At 36.6% G+C, this 17,973-nt stretch overlaps 1 protein-coding gene across 5 annotated transcripts in view; it reads left to right on the top strand.

Annotated features, from left to right (window-relative positions):
• The window catches only part of LOC126094543 (zinc finger MIZ domain-containing protein 1-like), a 149,590-nt gene that overhangs the window by 122,602 nt on the left and 9,015 nt on the right, over positions 1–17,973 (top strand). For 3 of the 5 annotated variants that reach the window (XM_049908978.1, XM_049909013.1, XM_049908985.1), the window contains 10 exons: positions 655–702; positions 3,779–4,283; positions 5,949–6,029; positions 7,253–7,388; positions 9,015–9,225; positions 11,778–11,972; positions 14,370–14,512; positions 15,877–16,018; positions 16,962–17,097; positions 17,635–17,882. In XM_049908978.1, the coding sequence (XP_049764935.1) occupies positions 655–702; positions 3,779–4,283; positions 5,949–6,029; positions 7,253–7,388; positions 9,015–9,225; positions 11,778–11,972; positions 14,370–14,512; positions 15,877–16,018; positions 16,962–17,097; positions 17,635–17,882 (1,845 nt within the window). The remainder of the gene's footprint in view (positions 1–654; positions 703–3,778; positions 4,284–5,948; positions 6,030–7,252; positions 7,389–9,014; positions 9,226–11,777; positions 11,973–14,369; positions 14,513–15,876; positions 16,019–16,961; positions 17,098–17,634; positions 17,883–17,973) is intronic. The other 2 variants (XM_049908993.1, XM_049909003.1) reach the window with 2 other exon arrangements.

Raw genomic sequence — 17,973 nt, 5'->3', positions numbered from 1 at the left:
TTCCTCATTACATACTAAATAGTTTATGTGTTTTGTCACATAACCCTTCTTATATGGTGTAACATATGACAAAGAATGCTCTTTACTCCCTGAAACAATTTTGCAACTAAATTTTTGTTTAATTGTACTACAAAAACTAAGAAAAAGGCACTTCATCATGACAGAAATCTTTGCATTGGAAATTAGATATTCAAACAAAAAATCTGGAGTTTTCATTCTGCGTATACAAATTTGAGCTATTGTTAATAGGAAAGGTGATGCAAAATCATCTTTTGCTCTCCCATATGTCCTTCTTTTGCTCATGAAGGTTTCATCATCTTCTCATTAGTATTAAGGAATAGCCTTTGAGGTTTTCGTTGCTGATTTCTTCTGTCATTTCTTTTGTTAACTATTCAGGCTTTCGAGAAGTTTGTCTGAAGTGAAGCAACTATTTCTCATTCTTTATCTCTCTGTCTGCCCAATCTCTCTTTCTCTCTCTCTCTCTCTCTCTCTCTCTCTCTCTCTCTCTCTCTCTGTCTCTCTCTCTCTCTGAGCTGCTACCAAATCATTACACCTCATAACGGATGATGTCTTTCCATGATATTTGTGTTTCATCATAACCTTAGAACCAGGTTACCCTCTTTACATCTATTAAAGTGGCAGTCTTTGTTCCAGATGGTCCAACTAAACGTGCACCAACAATCTGCCCTCTTTGAAAACCTGGTAAGTCTCCCCTCTTGCAGCACTTGTTTATGAACTGTTGCACAAGAGTAATATGCTACTATATAGGTTAAATAAAATTATGAATAACGGTGATCATGATCACAGAAAGTTGGTTCAGACACGGCAGCTCGATGATTATAGAATCCAACACCCCAATTATGCCCACTGTATAATAATTAGACATGTGTTCTGATGACTTCAACTGACACCAATGCCCACATACATATCTGTTTGTCTAGTGTTTCCAGATTTTTTCCAGCTTCAGAACAAAGAATTCTTACTGCTTATTCTACTTCCCTGTGGACCCTTCCCTCCCCCCTCCTCCCATCGCACACACTGTAGTGTTACTGTGGAAGGAAATATCAAATTGGAATCGAAGGAAACACAGTTTAAGAAACTGACAAAAACAAATGAGAATAATAAGGAACTAACAAAAATACTCAAAATTGAACATGAGGGAGGAAGATCGTGATTAGTGACTAGAAATTGTGTTATTTATGTAATTGTTAAAAAGAGTCATTATATTATAAACCAATTACTAGAGCTCTGATCAGGTGTACTAGTGGGTGTCTGCTAGCATACAGATACCACACTTTCTCTCTCTCTCTCTCTCTCTCTCTCTCTCTCTCTCTCTTTGTCTTCTCTTTCTTTTTTCTCTCTCTCTCTCTCTCTCTCTCTCTCTCTCTCTCTCTTTCTCTTTCTCCCCCCACCCCCCATCCCCAACATTTTGAAAATGAGAAATTGACAACGCTTGGCATTCTTAGCCGCATAGATCAAGTGTCAGTAGAGGGTAGTGTGTAGATTTCCACACAGTTCTTGGTTTCCATTCCTTATTTAGTTATTAGTTTCAGCAATTTGAGTTGCAGTAAAAAAGTGTATTTTGTGGTATTTTTGTGCAATTTATTTAATGAGTGAATGTGTTTTTAGTAAGATGAAAATGGGAAAGCAGGAAGGAAGTGAAATTTCCCCTTTGCCATGTAGATCGGGTATACATACAACTGCAACAAGACAACACAGCAAGAAGAATGTGGCTGAAAAAGACAGTAGAGTTTGGCACTGAAGTAAATGCATAATCTACAATGTATAGAAATACATCTTGTAGAGAATTATGGTGAAGTAGTAGTATCTGTATGCACACTCGTTAAGAAAAATTTGCAGAAGGTAGACAAATCAATAGCTATTATATTAAGGAATGCAGTAATATGTGAATGGAAAAAACCAACCATTGTAAGAAAAAAACCTTGCTGGTGTACAGGCTATTTGTGCTGCAGCTTGTGGCAGTTGTTTGAGAACTATCCAGCACGTGTACCATGGGGGAAGGTCCACAACATTTGAATCTGCCAGGAGAAATAGTAGAAAGCACAGCTCTTTAACCAAACTAAACAACTTCGATAAAGATGTTGTCTGAGTGTTATGACAGTGGTGAAAAATAAATTTTACCCCATCTGCTAGATATGTGAGATGCATATTAAACAGTGTAGGATCGAAATACAAGCATTAGAATGATGGTAGACAATTTTTACTTGGATGCAGTGATATAGTGTAAATTTTTGTGGACAATGACTGTGCTCAGTACTTCAGGTGACATGTGACCTATATTCTATCTGGGTGAAACTTTGGTTACTCAGAACCATTCAGTAAAGTAGATCTGACAGAATTTGAACCAATAGGAGCCCTTACGGAACCTGTTGGGAAGGGGGCCTTAACACCCCTGTTGAGAAAGGAGCAGGCTGATTGTTGTTTGTATCGGGTCAGTGAAGACTAGTTTTCTTAAAGGAAGTAAATTAGTTTACAGATGCAGCAGAACAAACAAATCAGAAGATCATCATTCATAAATGAACACAACTAAGTTCAAAAATTAGTTAGAAACCACTTTTTTGAATTTATTTGAAGAAGGTTCCATCATTGTCATGGACAACACCTAGTATCATTGGAGGTCATGTTAAAAAATAGGGTTTTGTAGCCCCATCATTGTCATGAACAACACCTAATATCATTGGGCATCATTTGAAAAATAGGGTTTTGTAGCCAAAAGGATGGGGAATAATGTGGTATATAGGAATCCTGAATAAAACCAACCTGCTTCCATAAAAAAAAAATGTTAAATTACTTATTGAATGCCCCTCATAATTTAAAAATCTTTTTTACTGCATATAGGCTTGTTATGTTTTAGTTATATTCAATATTTTTTAATTAACGAAACATCAAGAAAATTACATCCTAGAAAAAAATTTGAAGTGTAGCAGTAGCAGAACCAAATGCAATGCCATTCATTTAAAGATGCAATGAAGGAAACAAATTGTGTTACAGGTGCTGCCTGAAATGTGTGTGTGTGTGTGTGTGTGTGTGTGTGTGTAACATTCCAAATTCATAGAAACAATGGCCACACTCAATTTCTTTTCAGAACTGATTACATTTTCTTTCCCATCGTACTGGAATGTTCATCTTACCCTGCAGTTCTGAGTAACTTTCATGTTCGTTTTAAATAATAGTATTTAATAATCATTGCACACTGTGCTAAGTTTGATCATGATTACAAAAAAAGAAATGAATGTATATATAGACAGATGCCAGCTGGAAGAACAGTCACTCAAAATCCTGGAGAGGGGAGAGACAGTCACTCAAAATCCCGGAGAGGGGAGAGACAGTGCATAGAAATGAATAGATCACATTGGACTAAGATTCAGAGCTCCATATTTTCCATAGTACTTGTGTTTTATGATCTGTTCATCAAATTTTTGAGATCAAAGATTTTCAGTCACCTTTCTTTCATTTTAGAATCTCTACACGTATCCTTTCATTTTTGTTAGTTTTTATAAATTGATTTGATAAATTCTAAACTAAATTGTATTTTTAAAATTGAACACCTATCAGTCAAAATTCAGTTGTTCCTGTTTCAGTGTGTTCTAAGTGGATGCTGGCTGTAAATACTGTTCATTCTTTATTTTCATTTTGAATAGATATCATTTTATTTTATAAAGGATGAGTTCACAGTTGGGGAAGCTCACAAACATGCTCCCATTCAAGCACATTGTATGGTGAATACATAAGTGACGCCATAATCTGTTCCATGCAGTACGGGAGTGGCGGAGCTTACGGAGGTCGGGCTGGACCTGGCCCCGGTCCTGGACCCATGCCAGGATTCCAGCAGTATGGCCCCCCACAAACCCAGCAGCAGCAGCAACAGCAGCACCAACAGCAGCAGCAGCAGCAACAACAGCAACAACAACAACAGCAGCACCAACACCAGCAGCAGCAACAGCAACAAGTCGGTGTCGGAGCCAGCCAATTCGGTACTGTGCGGGGTGCCGCACGCCAGCCCACTCCGCCGTATGCCTCTCCGATGCCTGGGGCGGGAGGGGCTGCCGGTCCGGGAGGCGGGCCGTTCTTCTGTGGAGTTGGCGCACCCTTCTCGCCGAGTTACGGGGCTGGTACAGGTGCTTACCAGCACAGCCCTGTACCTGGCAACCCCACACCACCTCTCACACCAGCAGCCAGTGCTCCACCTTATGCTTCGCCTGGTTCTGGAGCTGACGTGAAGCCCAGCTTCCCAGACGTCAGACCGCCGATGCCGATGCAGAGTGAGTGAAGTAACACGGTGGCTGGCTGTCAGTGGTGCAGCATGAGTGATATCCCAAAAGTCTCATTGCAGATGTGGCACTTGATGGCTATATTTGTATAACAGAGTTCATATTCACTATCAAACATAAACTTTGAAACCTTGTTGGCCCTCATTTGGGAAATTTTCAGGAATGACTGGGGAGGAGTAGTATAGCAGACTATTTTAGGAGCACGTGGTGTTTATAGACAGAAAAGAACAAGCTTTTTTATGTCTGCAGTTTGGAAGAACACTGATGCTGCACTTCTGACAGACTTAACCTTTCTACTTTTCATTACCATAATTGTATTCTGTAGTAATAGGTGGTGTAAGTATATTTAAGAAATTCAGTACCAATAGGTAACTTCATGTAAAATGGAACTGAATTGAATAGTGTGTGATCCATTAATACTTGATGTAATAAACACAAGAAACCAGTGAATGGCCACTGTGTATAAATATTTAATGGTTTTTATCTGAACTATATAGTTTTGTCATAACATTGATAGTGAATATGTGAAATGTCTTCAGTTGATGAGTATTTTTTTAGTGACTAAAGTTTAGGGGTCAGGTGTCATGATAAGTTATATTGTAGAGATTTGTTTTGTTGGCTCGTGTGGGTTGAAACTTGGTTTGCCATTACTAATGTTTCTTGACTGGTTAAATTAATTAATTAAAGTACTTGAACTAATTCACATAGTGCTCAACAGAAAAGCAATACATATTATAGTTTTATTTTACGTAGACAAATTATTCTCTTTACATAATGAGCTTTATTTTGCATTATTCTTTACTATAAAGTCAAATATTTTACTGTTAGTTAATGGTGCTATTCTAAACAAAATCTTCTCTTCTGTCTACTATTTTCTGTTTCAGTAGTAGTATTCAGCCTATTTTCTGTTTCAGTAATAGTATTGAGTTGGTATTGAAACTTAGTTGTTGCTATGGTATGTCTGAATCACAGAGTGATATTTTATTTGTGAACAGTGAGGGATCTATATTTTACTGTTGTTCAACTAGTTATTCTTTTCATTTGGTATAAAACAATATGGACCAAAATATGCTTTATCTATATTTTTATAAAAAAGTATAGTATCTCATATTGAAAGATGTAGCACCCAGCCCAGAATTATCTATAAAATGATCTGCAGCTTATTACACCAACTGTCCAGGGAAGTAAGCTGTAAAATTGAGAATGATGACGTAAGACTTTCATTGTGAATCTCTTAAGAAGTAGATTTGAAACCAGACTTGCAGAATTTACTACCTACTTTTTTTACATCTTTAAAGATCCAGTTGCAGTTTTATCTCATTTCATACATATGTGAAAGAAGCTGCATGGTTGCTCAAACTGAAATACACACTTACATGTGTATACTGTTCAACACTGCTCAGTCATTCATGGAAATGAGAAATACCCATAAGCACGGCTAATCAAAATAATTATTTTCTCAGGCCATAGTACGTACTGAAAATAACAAAGACAATTTTGGCAGCAACTGTTTCTTGGCAAAAATAAATAAATACAGTGTGTGCTGCCTGCATAACAGAAACATTGTTTCATTTTATGATTTTTTTTGTAATTTGAAGAAATCGGTTAATTTTTGTGTTAGTAAAGGTTATGTTTTCTTTTTAATGTCCCTTTCAGCTGCCTACATGACAAACCAGCCGTGCTGGTGTGAGCAACCAGTGTTTCATCACTCATGTGACAAGGTGTCCAAATTTTTGCGTAAGTGACACATTTTAATTGTGACACGTTTTGTATCTGCGTTCACTTTTTAAGTATGGTGTGTACAACAGCTTCTGTGTGTTTTTGTGGTCTGTACACTGCATGTGCAATTCTAAATGTTGTACTCAGTTGTCAGGACAGATTCAAATCTCCACCATCAAATTAGTGAAAATTAATAGAAAGGAAAAAGAACAAAGATTCAATGAATAAATCTTAAATTCCAAAAAATTAATTACAGAACACAGCAGAAATGAAGGTTAAAGTGAAGATAGTATTTTGTCCTGGAGGCAAAAAGACATAAGTTTTGTATTTCCATTTTTTCTTCTTCTGAAAGCAGTTTTAATGTCTGATTCATGACCTTAAAATAACTATTTTTTGGCATAACTTCTTGGTTCATGTTGCTCAAACTGATAGCTGATGAAAGACACACACAAATTTAGGATTACATTTGTTTTCTTCAAAATTTTACCTGTTTCTTTTGGGATTAATGAGTCATTTCTTCTTGTGCTGAAATTCTGTCTGTCTATGTGCAGTGAATTTGTAATGCTGAAAAACACTGTGTAAGCATCTGAAAAAAGTAGATAAAATACTGAGGAAGTAAAGAAAAAAGCTTTTAACAGACTGTAGTTTTCATGAAATGTATTCTGTAAAGCAGAAATAGAGGAACATTATTATCAGTAAGCATATTTCAATAAATAACAACCATGATAATCTGTTCTTCACATGAAAAAAAAAGTTGAGTATAGATATTTCAATTTGGTGTTAGTTTTCATTTCTGCCTGAAGCTATATGTTTTGCATTCCAACTCTTTGTTTTAAATAACCCAAAATAATCTACAGAAGTGCTGGAGGGTTTGTGCTTTTATCATTGCTTTATTTTACAAAATGTCTGCCTGTTTTCTGATGAAAGAAACTGGAAGGGGAACCTGTCATGTACAAAGTCAAATTTCCAAGCATTTCCAACAGCTCATTTTATTTGTGCTACTATATAAATGAAATAATTTGAATTGAAATGAGTCATTTGGATGTAACTAGGCTAATGGCTTAAAGAAAATGTTAATTTTGCATGAAATGGACCAACTTCTCTTCTTTTGCGTCTAAAATAAATGCCAAAAGAAAGCACAAGTTGTGCAACGAGCTTTTGAGTGAGACTGTTTCACTGCTTTCAAATATTTATGCTAATAAACAAAAATCTTATGTAGTTTTCATTTTTGTTCTTTGCAGAGGATGATGAATTAAGGCTGACATTTCCTGTTAGAGATGGCATCATCTTGCCTCCATTCCGGCTTGAGCACAACCTGGCTGTCAGCAACCATGTCTTCCAACTCAAACCAACTGTCCATCAGACACTCATGTGGCGGTAAGAAATAGAAACATTATGTTTAGTTTAATCATCTGCAATGAGAATTGCTACAAAATGGCACAGGTTGAAAAAATTTTACTTACTAAGCTGCAACGGAGACAGCCTTGAGCAGGAAGTCGCAAAGCTGGTAGCTTTTGAAACCAGAAAAAAAGGTTGGAAGAACCAAGATTAATTAAGAAAGACATAAAGTAACACATGTCTGAGAGAGATTGTGGGCTACTATGAGAGGTGATTAAACAAACTGTATAGGTCATGCTAAGTCTGCAACACTCTTTTTCTTTATCAGACAAAGGGCTTTCCAGCTCTGAAATCCAGCAAGTTTATTGTTTTATTCTTTTGCTTGTCTCCATTGCTGTCTGATAAGTAAAGTTTTTTTCTATTTGCATTTGGTTGTACCTGGAATAAAACAATGTGAAATTGTCAACACAACAATATATTTTTAAATTAAAAATAAAAGTAAAAAGCAATTCTTATACTGAGACAGAAGAGAAGTGTCCAATTGCTTGTTAAATTGGTGTATGTGCAGTATTGCTTGAAGTTAATATATTTTGTTATGATCTACAAATTGCTTTGGCCAGTATTTTCAGGCATGCAGAAATGATTATTCTTCTTCTTCTTAATTATGTTTAAAAGGATAAAAAAATAGCATGCAAATTCTGTGAAAGTATTCCTGGTGAAATAATCTCGAGAGAAGGCCTGACTATTAGAGGGGAAAAAATTCTTCAGGGTACTGCACTTGAGCGGTTAGAAGACTGAGGAGTTGGAACACCCAACTTTTAACTAGAATAGTCTTCATGTAGCTTCCACCTATTCCCATACTTACAGAAATTTGCATTGGAAAATGTTTAGAGACCAGTGAAGATGTTTTGGTAACCATAGATGGGTATTTTTCAGACCATCCAGAATCACGTTTGTGGCACATAACCTGTCCACAGGACTACACCAAAAAAGTAGATCTTTGAACTAAAACAATTTTTAAAATTTTACCATTCCATGGTGGCAGGCTGTTGTAGCAACCGGTTTAAAAGTGTTTCAGAACAAGAGCAGTCTCAGTAATGTTTGTGTGCACACCAATACAGACATTGTGCCATGTGCTTTTGTAAGCGTGGCCCTATCTTGTTTTGTCGTAGTGGAACCAGTTGGTGTGCTCAAGGTCCACTGCAGGGTTTAGATGTTTCATGGTGGATGGATTATATATCCAGTTACCGTGGTGTCTATTTTATGTTATTTGTAGTTTCATGACTGATGGGCCACATATCCTTCTACTTTTACACAATCTGATGATGTCCCAAAAGGGTGAAACATATAATTGACACTAAATAATCTTGCAACCAAGACTGTTTTTGTTCTGTAAAACAGTTTTTCACTGCCAGGCAAAGAAATTTTAGCCTCACTCTCTAACATACAAAAAGCAAGAACATGGAAAATATTTGCAAGTTTTATAAAATGTTTTGTACATTCAAGTTTGCTGGTAATATTATGGTACCATTGTAAGAGATGATACCATTTCTTACCAAATTTATTAATTCAAAATTCTGACTCAGTGGCTAAATTTTTACGTAATATTTACAGCAAGCTAAAATCAGTTTACAGTGTTCTTCCATTCATTTTTTTATTGTACAGGTCAGATTTGGAGTTGCAGCTCAAGTGCTTCCACCATGAAGATAGACAAATGAATACCAATTGGCCTGCAAGTGTGCAGGTTTCAGTGAATGCAACCCCACTGAGCATCGACCGTGGGGAAAATAAAACCTCGCACAAGCCACTTTACCTAAAAGAAGTTTGCCAGCCAGGAAGGAACACAATACAAATCACTGTCTCTGCCTGTTGCTGTGTAAGTATTTTTCTGGATCAAAAGTTATTAATTACCATGTTTATTTGGAATGGAGGGGTGTTAATGTAATTTTTAAGTTAGTTAAATGATGAACTGAAGAACATTTCTAAGTAGGGACAAACTGGTTTTCTGTTTACCATTCTTTTTTTTTCATCGCCAATTTAACCTGACTGTAAAAACTTATCAAATAACTCATTTTCATTTTTGTGTTGCTGGTTTTTCCAGTAATAAACAAGGACATCGATCAAAGGCTGAAAAATTCTAAGACTGCCATGGACTTTTACACTATAGATTTCAAGACATGTAGAATCAAAATTTCAAGCAAAACAGTTAGATTAAAGAAAACTTAGTCTTATCGCTGCTTTTCTGGAAAAATAATGAGGGGCTGAATACAGCAAAAAATTGCAAGTATTCTCCTACTGGGTCTAATTTTTTGAAACTCTGCTCAAAACTCGTGCTGTAATTGAGGATCATACAACTATTTGGGTTTTGCAATTATTCAGTGGTAAAGAGTGAAAATTGTGGTTGGGGGGCCCTATCTTTCATGTTATGTTGTCCATTTTCGAGGGCTACAAGCATATAAAGGAACATTATGTGGTTGCAGACAGCAGATCAACTACTTCCAATTTTTATTGTTAACTGTGAATGAATTGTTAAATTGTTATTTATTACTGTTGCCATAATTTCCTTTCTCTTTAATTATATTGCAGAAATGATAGAGAAATAATAAACTTTCATGTAAAATTTGTAGCCTTGTTTATTCTTTAATTATTACTAAACCTGTTTTGTAGTCATATTTATTTTGAGAATGGTTACTTGGGGAATAACAAGGCTTACTGTAATTAATTTGCTTCCACAAATCTCCTTTGTGTACTTGTCAAAAAGCATTAAAATATCAAATATTTATGACAACGATTAAATGCGATTTAGTACCTGCCTCCTAGGGATGGTGCCATTCTGCAATATGGTTGATGTTTGGCAACAACAGTGAGGAATGACTGTATAGACCAGGTAGGGAGGGAAGTGTGTTAGGGTAGTCTGTACAGTTGTGTACAAAGTCAGTGTGCCAGGGTTGTATAATAGTTAGTGCATCTGCCTGCTAGTAGGAGACCTAGGTTTGAATCTTGGCCTTCGTACAAATTTTCATTCATCACTTCAGTCTGCATATATACACCATAAATGTTTGACACTTGATAAACTCTGTCGAACCGTATAGTTTCATTAGATTTGAGTTTCTCACTCCTTTACTGAATAATTAAGCATCCTCTTAGGCATAAAGCGCTGCTAGTTGTTAACATACGTACACTCCCCTATGAAATGAATAATAACTTATGATATGTTGTTGAAATATCAATTTTATAAACCTATTTCTGGAAAGGCTAGGTATAGTCTGCCCGAATTACTTAATTTCGCATGTTGCAATATTCAGCCAGGCTGGTACACGAAATACAATCTTCTCATGCTGTGGAAAAATATCTACATATAACCCAACACAGAAGGAAAATATCTTGTTAGGAAAAGCAATTTCAGAGAAGCTTTACATGTGGGCAGAACTGTCACTTTATAAGAATAATGTGTTACTGTGTACTATTTCGCCATCCAAGAAGGTTGCCACAACAGAGATGAGGCAGATGGAAATCTTGATCACTACACTACAGCTGTTGTCAGTAATCTATAACTATGAGGAATGAGATTTTCACTCTGCAGCGGAGTGTGCGCTGATATGAAACTTCCTGGCAGTTTAAAACTGTGTGCCCGACCGAGACTTGAACTCGGGACCTTTGCCTTTCGCGGGCAAGTGCTCTACCATCTGAGCTACCGAAGCGCAACTCATGCCCGGTCCTCACGGCTTTACTTCAGCCAGTATCTCGTCTCCTACCTTCCAAACTTTACGAAGCATGACTCACGCCCGGTTCTCACAGCTTTACTTCTGCCAGTATCTCGTCTCCTACCTTCCAAACTTTACAGCTTCTGTAAAGTTTGGCAGGTAGGAGATGAGATACTGTCAGAAGTAAAGCTGTGAGGACCGGGCGTGAGTCGCGCTTCGGTAGCTCAGATGGTAGAGCACTTGCCCACAAAAGGCAAAGGTCCCGAGTTCGAGTCTCGGTCGGGCACACAGTTTTAATCTGCCAGGAAGTTTTTTATAACTATGAGGATTTATGTTATGTGATTAAAAATGGAAAGCCACACAAACCCAAGTCACAAGAGCTGGTTCAGCTTTTTTGTTGAGAAGACATTGCTGGACCATTCTTACCAAGGGCTTTACCCTCTCAGTATGTTAATTATTATTGTTCCATTTTAGGAAATTGTCCAGAACTCTTTAAAATTAGTTTCTTCATAAAATCTAATTAAATACTAAAGTGATGGCCTGAAATTGCAACCGTTACTGCAAAGTGTAATTTTATCATATCAGAAATAGTAATACATTTTTATAATTTCTAAAATAATTGTGCAATTTTATAATTTCAGCAAAGTATTGATGTGAACTAAGTTTCCTACAGTATCATGGCTCCATGCATGAGTTACATTTCTTGTATGTTTCTTTATTCCAGTCTCACTTGTTTGTGTTGCAATTGGTGCATCGTCCCAGTGTGCGCAGTGTGCTCCAGGGTCTCCTGAGAAAACGATTGCTGACTGCTGAACATTGCATATCCAAAATTAAGCGCAATTTCAGCAGTACTGCTTCAGCAGGTGGAGGTTTAGGAGGAGACCGTGATCGTGATGGTGTTGAGCAGACAGCACTGAAGGTATGTACAGTTCATAAAGCTGCTTTTAGAATGTGAGCATATAAAACTGTATCTCTGGGAATACATTATTATTATTATTATTATTATTATTATTATACATTTTTGCCCTTAAGACAGTGACTGAACTTGAATATTACATGATTATTCAATTTTCCCCTTTTTATGTTATTTCCTTTTCCCCTCCCAAAACCTCTTCATTCTTTGACTGTGTTAATATTTCCTTTGTTCTGTTTATATTTTTCCTGGACTCTTTCTTTCTTTTACTTCAAATTTCATGTTCATAATTTTGTTTCTGAATTTGTCTTGTTTTGGTTTTTTTTCTCTTTATGATTCTGGTGTTGTTCATTCTGTGTATGTGCCCAAAGAATGTTAACCAATGTTTTCTCATTATGTCTGTGAGTCTGTCTGTGTGTTCATACAGTTCTTTGGTTGGCCTCTTCATCCATACACCATCTCTATATATTGCTCCAAATTTTTTTTGAAGGATTTATGTTCTATCTTTTCTGTCTTTGTGATGACTGATGTGGTTGTTTCTGATGCATAGAGGGCTTCTGGTAGTACAACTGTATTTTAGTGCCCGAGTTTCGCTTGTCTTGAGATGCTTCTTTTATTGTAGTGCATCCATGTAAGTTTGTATGCTTTCTGAAGTTTTTCTGTTCGTTCTGTATTGGATGCCTTGTTTGATCCTCCTATTTGTATATATCCTTCAAGATACTTGAATTTTTCCACTCTGTTGACCAGTCCATATTTTGTGTTCATGAATTGTGTATTGTTGTTCTTTCTTTTTCTTGTATGCTATCTGTGACCCATTTTAGCAGAGACTTCATGTAAATATTCCAGGGCTTCTTGCACTTCTTCTCTGTTGTTGCTGAGTATTGCCAAGTTGAATACATTGATTTAAAACATCTGTATCATATAAATCTTTAAAAAATCATGTGGGAATGGCATAGAAACACAATAGCGTCTTAAGTGCTGGGGGATTCCATCCCATCGTTCTGAAGGAGCGGCCACTTCAGTCAGCTGTAGCCTGTCGACATGCACAATTCAAGCTTTCTTGTTGCTATCTCTTTACTAGATAGTCTGATACCACAGTCTTTGTGCATCATAGGTGCAGGTGCAGGGAAAGTTATTCCCTATTTAGGTCCTACAATGCCATTAAATTATTATGAGGTGGGGCAAATGAGGAAGCAAAAATCTCATTCAGAACTATATTTCAGAGAGTTACAGGAATAGATAGTTATTCCAGTCACTGAATAAACAGAATAAAGGTGGGAGGAAACACAGCTACAGGAAATTCCCAAAGCTTCACTAATTTGGAATGACTTGGTAGAAGGAGAAGAAAATTTTATTATCAGGGAACTGAAACATAATTTCCATGTGAGACATGTTCTTTATTTTACTTTGTCAGTATCGTAGTAAGCAACGCTGTCTTTTAGGCTTTATATGTTAACCATTTTTGTTTTATGGAATTTCCTTCTGGCAGTACACTTAGATCTTGTTTTACTTTGATTATTTGTTTGTCCAGTTTTCTTCAGGACTGTAGTAGTAGGTATTGACTTCAAATGTCTATATTTGTCAAATTTTTTATTATACTGACATAACCTTAAAATCTAGTGATTTATAGACTCACTAGATTAGTTTACAAGTTATATCTTACATAAATTTGTGTGCAGGCTGCAGGTGCCAAACTGCACCACCCTACAGTGCTCTTTCACAATGAAGCCCCCAACACAATCATTGCCCCCCCCCCCCCCCCACACACACACACACACACAACGCTGTCTCTGCCACTTTGGGCCAAGTTATTTTGTGCACACGCTTCAAGCGATTTAATTTTGGAGTCAAACCGGTGGAGAGCACAAGACCTCAACAGTACTGAATGAACTGAAAAATATGGACATCATAGGACAAGCTGTTACAGTAACAGAGAATGAAGTAATAGCTTGTGAGAATTAAAAATGGAGGAAAAAAACTGAAATAAATAAGAAAGGCATATAACATTGGTTTTCAGATGTAATGTACTAAGTATGTGTAGCTTCACTTGTCACTTTTGCTGAGATATTTTTTGCTATCTAATGACTTGTTGTACTATGCACACAATCCATAAAAATAATAATTTAGCCAATCCTACTTCCAAGAAAAATTCAAAGTGCCCTCATGCTTTTAATGAGACGTAAAGTCTACAGTCATGTTTTAAATTTACTACTGAATACATCTAGTGGGACGATGTCATCTCAGATGTGTATTGTATGAAATAATGTAAAATATATATTTAATAGTGTCTTTAGATAGCTCTTTTGCCTGTAGAGCTATTGTGGAACTCCGTCTCTATACTAATGACAGAGTGAATAAGACTGTATATGATTTCAGTTCTAATACAGTTCACTTTTATTTCAGGTCTCCTTGAAGTGCCCTATAACCTTTAAACGTATCACCTTACCCGCCCGCGGTCACGACTGCAAGCATATCCAGTGCTTTGATCTGGAATCTTACCTACAGTTGAACTGTGAGCGGGGTTCTTGGCGATGCCCTGTCTGCAAGTGAGTAATTATTTACTACGAAAGGATCCATTTCGTTTTTTGGTGTTTAAATGCAAAGCATCTTAATTTGTAATATGTGTTAACTTCTTGGTGATTTTACTATTTTTATAATTGATCAGTGTAATAATTGTAATGTGCTATATTACAATACACTGCACTGTAGTAAACTGTCATAATAATTTCTCCATATTCTAAATTATAGTATATTAAGCAGGAATTTTATTTTTTAAATTCACAGATTGTTAAATACAATAGTAAAAATTGTGCTGAAATACCGGTGTCTATTTTTAAAAATAAATTGTGGCCATAATTTGTAAAATGATACATGGAAGCAAATAAAATAGTGTATGTGGCTGATTCTATGGAGAGCAAGAAAAGGAAACACATGCGGAGTTTTACTATTCAGAGTTTTCAATAGTTTATAACAATCTTGTGTGAATCGAACAATACTTATGACCATCAGTGGTTTTCTTCTTTGTTGAAGCTTGTTGTCTTTTGTGTGACCAACTCCATTACTGCAGTTACCTGTTGCATACCTTCAGTTACAAATATATTACAAGGATGCCCGGCATAGAATGGGTGTTGAGTTGCATGCAAACACATTGTTGTTAGTCCATCTGGTGTTTGATATCTGAAGTTATATATACATCTGTCTGTGAAACTCTGTCTGGGATAATATATACTGCATTGTCAACCCAATCACTAATTCCATCTGAATGCATTTTATTTATCAGACAGTAGTACCAGTTAAAAGAACTTTGGAAATTCAAGATCTGCAAAACTTCCAGGATTGCCTTGATTTATAGTTTGGTGTTAATGCGTTAGCAGTGTTACCTAAAACAAAAAACACAGTTAATTCATAGCTTTTAAGGCATTGTGTGTCAGTAGCGTAAGCATTAGTTTTACATTATCTGATTGCCATGAGAGTAAATTTATACTAAAGAAAGCAAATTGTATCTAAGTTTGTATAAATTCTGCAACAGGAAGCTCTTGCAATATAGGGTGGCAGTTTTGCATTACATTTTGTTGGACGTCTGACAGATAGTTACAAACTTGAGTTCTTTTTGTCACTCAACACAAACATCTGCTTCCAGTAAATAATCATCAATAAGAGAAATAATTCAGCTACAAATTCCTTATAAAGCTTTACAGACACTAGCAAGAACCTTTTCCTTCTTAACACTCTCATCCGATCCAGCTGCTATTTAAATGTTCATATCTAATAATTCTTCAAGAAGCCAACAGTCTGCATTATATAAATAGTAATGATTAATTAATTTGTGGTATGTACAATGTAATGAGATGTAGAGAGGCAGGAAAATTTTTATTGTGCCACACTAAAAGAGCCATGTATTGTGTTACAGCAAACCTGCACAGCTTGAAGGACTTGAGGTGGATCAGTACATGTGGGGAATTCTGAACACAATCAGTAATAGTGACATGGAGGAAGTCACCATTGATTCTGCTGCTAACTGGAAACCGGCCAAAAGTGTACCAGGAATAAAGGTCAGTGGGGTACAAGTTAATTAAAAACCAGGCATGAATGAACTAGCAAGTCTTACACATTGTGTTTAAAAGGACAGCAGTGACAAATGTAAACTGCTGACATTAAACAGGTTGGATTGTTCAAAAAGTGTGATTTTAGCACAACAAAAACCAAAACTGGAATGTAAATAGTAGTTGAATGGACAGATCAGAATTAACCTCATGCCATCCAGCACTTTGTATTAAAGCTGAGTAGCTGTTGTAGGATTGAAAAAAGAGTTGTATTCAGTTTCCTTTTCAAATTTTGAGGCTTCTTTGGCAGGTAAAGAAAAGAAACATATGTATATGAAAGTTGTTGAACCAGTCACACTTGGAATGAAAATGTGTCTCTCATGTGCATTTATATTTTTATGTGACAGATTTGTAAATGAAGTAAGTAATGTTGAAAAGAAGTTGTACTGTTTTTAAATGAATAATGAGAAACTGTTAAAAGATATAATACCAAAGGAATTATGAGTCTTTAACTCCAGCGGATAGCTGTTTATATGAATATGTGATGTCTGTTCTTGCATCTCCATTTATTATTTGCGTCAACGGGCTATGAGTCCACAACCTTCCGTGTGGGTACATAATTTTGTTTAGCCTCTGGCGGTAATCTAAAATTAGTGGACACGGTTGGGGACTGTGAATAGGTGGCACTAGGTTGGCATGGGAGTTAGCCAAGAGTCCGTGCATTTGTGATAAACACTGTGTCCTGACGAGAAGCAGGCAATCTCGGGTTCGAGTCCAAGTCCGGCACACATTTTCACTTGTCGCTGCTGATTCTGCATAGTCTTAATGCAGCTGATAACATCAGTTCCATCCCTTCCCTTTCCTGTCTCCCCTCTCCATCTGCAATTTATATAAGATACCTGTTTAATTAGAAATTATGTTCGTGAAATTTTTATTTTTCCTTTTCTTTCAGACGGAGGAGGAGAATGAAACGTGTGGTGCTAAACGCCTTGGGAAAGCAATGTCTCCAGGTAGCATGACACTACCAACTATGAATAGTTGGGATGTCAACCATGCGATGTCTCCTTACATTCCTCCAGATATGAACAGTAAGTCAAAACTTGAGCTTAATGTGAGCTTAGTACATTATATTCGTACTAAAAATTAGAGTTGAAGAGCTATTGTGACACTTCAGCTTGCATTGTTCAGGAAAAGATTGTACTTTAATTGCAATTGACAACATATTTTTAAGTATTGAGTAGATTTGGAAAAACAGTTACGTTTTGATTGTGCTATTCTGCACTGCATAATCAGTTCTTTCAGTACTCTGAATGTGAAGAATGAGAGAGAATGGGTATACAGAGTAAGAAGTCAAAAATTTTGAAATGTTTATTTTTATTCTGTGGATATGCAGTGAATTACATACGTGTGTACAGTTTATGAATTTGCAGGGGGAGGGGGAGGGGGGGGGTTGTATGTATTATTCCCTTTTGTGTCTCAGCTTTGTTCTCATAATTTTGTCTGTGTACGTTGAATGTTAAGTTTACTTTTTGATAGCAATAAATTAAGAGAGCACAGTTTCTAAAGTAAAATTACTAAGTTTTTGTAGTTTTAAGGAGACTTTAAGATGTTTGAACTTCCTTTAGGTATTGCAAGTGGCTCGATGATGGGCGGCGGTCCTCCCCCGTACGGGGGCACAACACCAGGAACAGGAGGAGCGCGGCCTAGCCCGTTTGACTTTGGAAGCAATGGGCCTGTTGGCACGCAAGTGCCAGGAGCAGGAGTGGGGGCAACGGGTGATTATGCTGCCGGGACAGGACCTCTGACTCACCTCAGTGATTCTGTCAACTCCTTAGACCCACTTAACTCTGTGGAGAAGACGTTAAGTGAACAGGTACGTTGATAGGCAACTACTTTCTACGTGACAGTGGAAATCCTTTTGAGACATAGTTTAAATCTAATTTTCTTGGCTCTAGGGACAGTTT

The sequence above is a fragment of the Schistocerca cancellata genome, chromosome 1, assembly GCF_023864275.1.
Source record: "Schistocerca cancellata isolate TAMUIC-IGC-003103 chromosome 1, iqSchCanc2.1, whole genome shotgun sequence".
Classification (NCBI taxonomy): Eukaryota; Metazoa; Arthropoda; class Insecta; order Orthoptera; family Acrididae; genus Schistocerca; species Schistocerca cancellata.
Note: the sequence above shows the minus strand (reverse complement) of the source record. Positions and strands in the feature narration are given on the sequence as shown.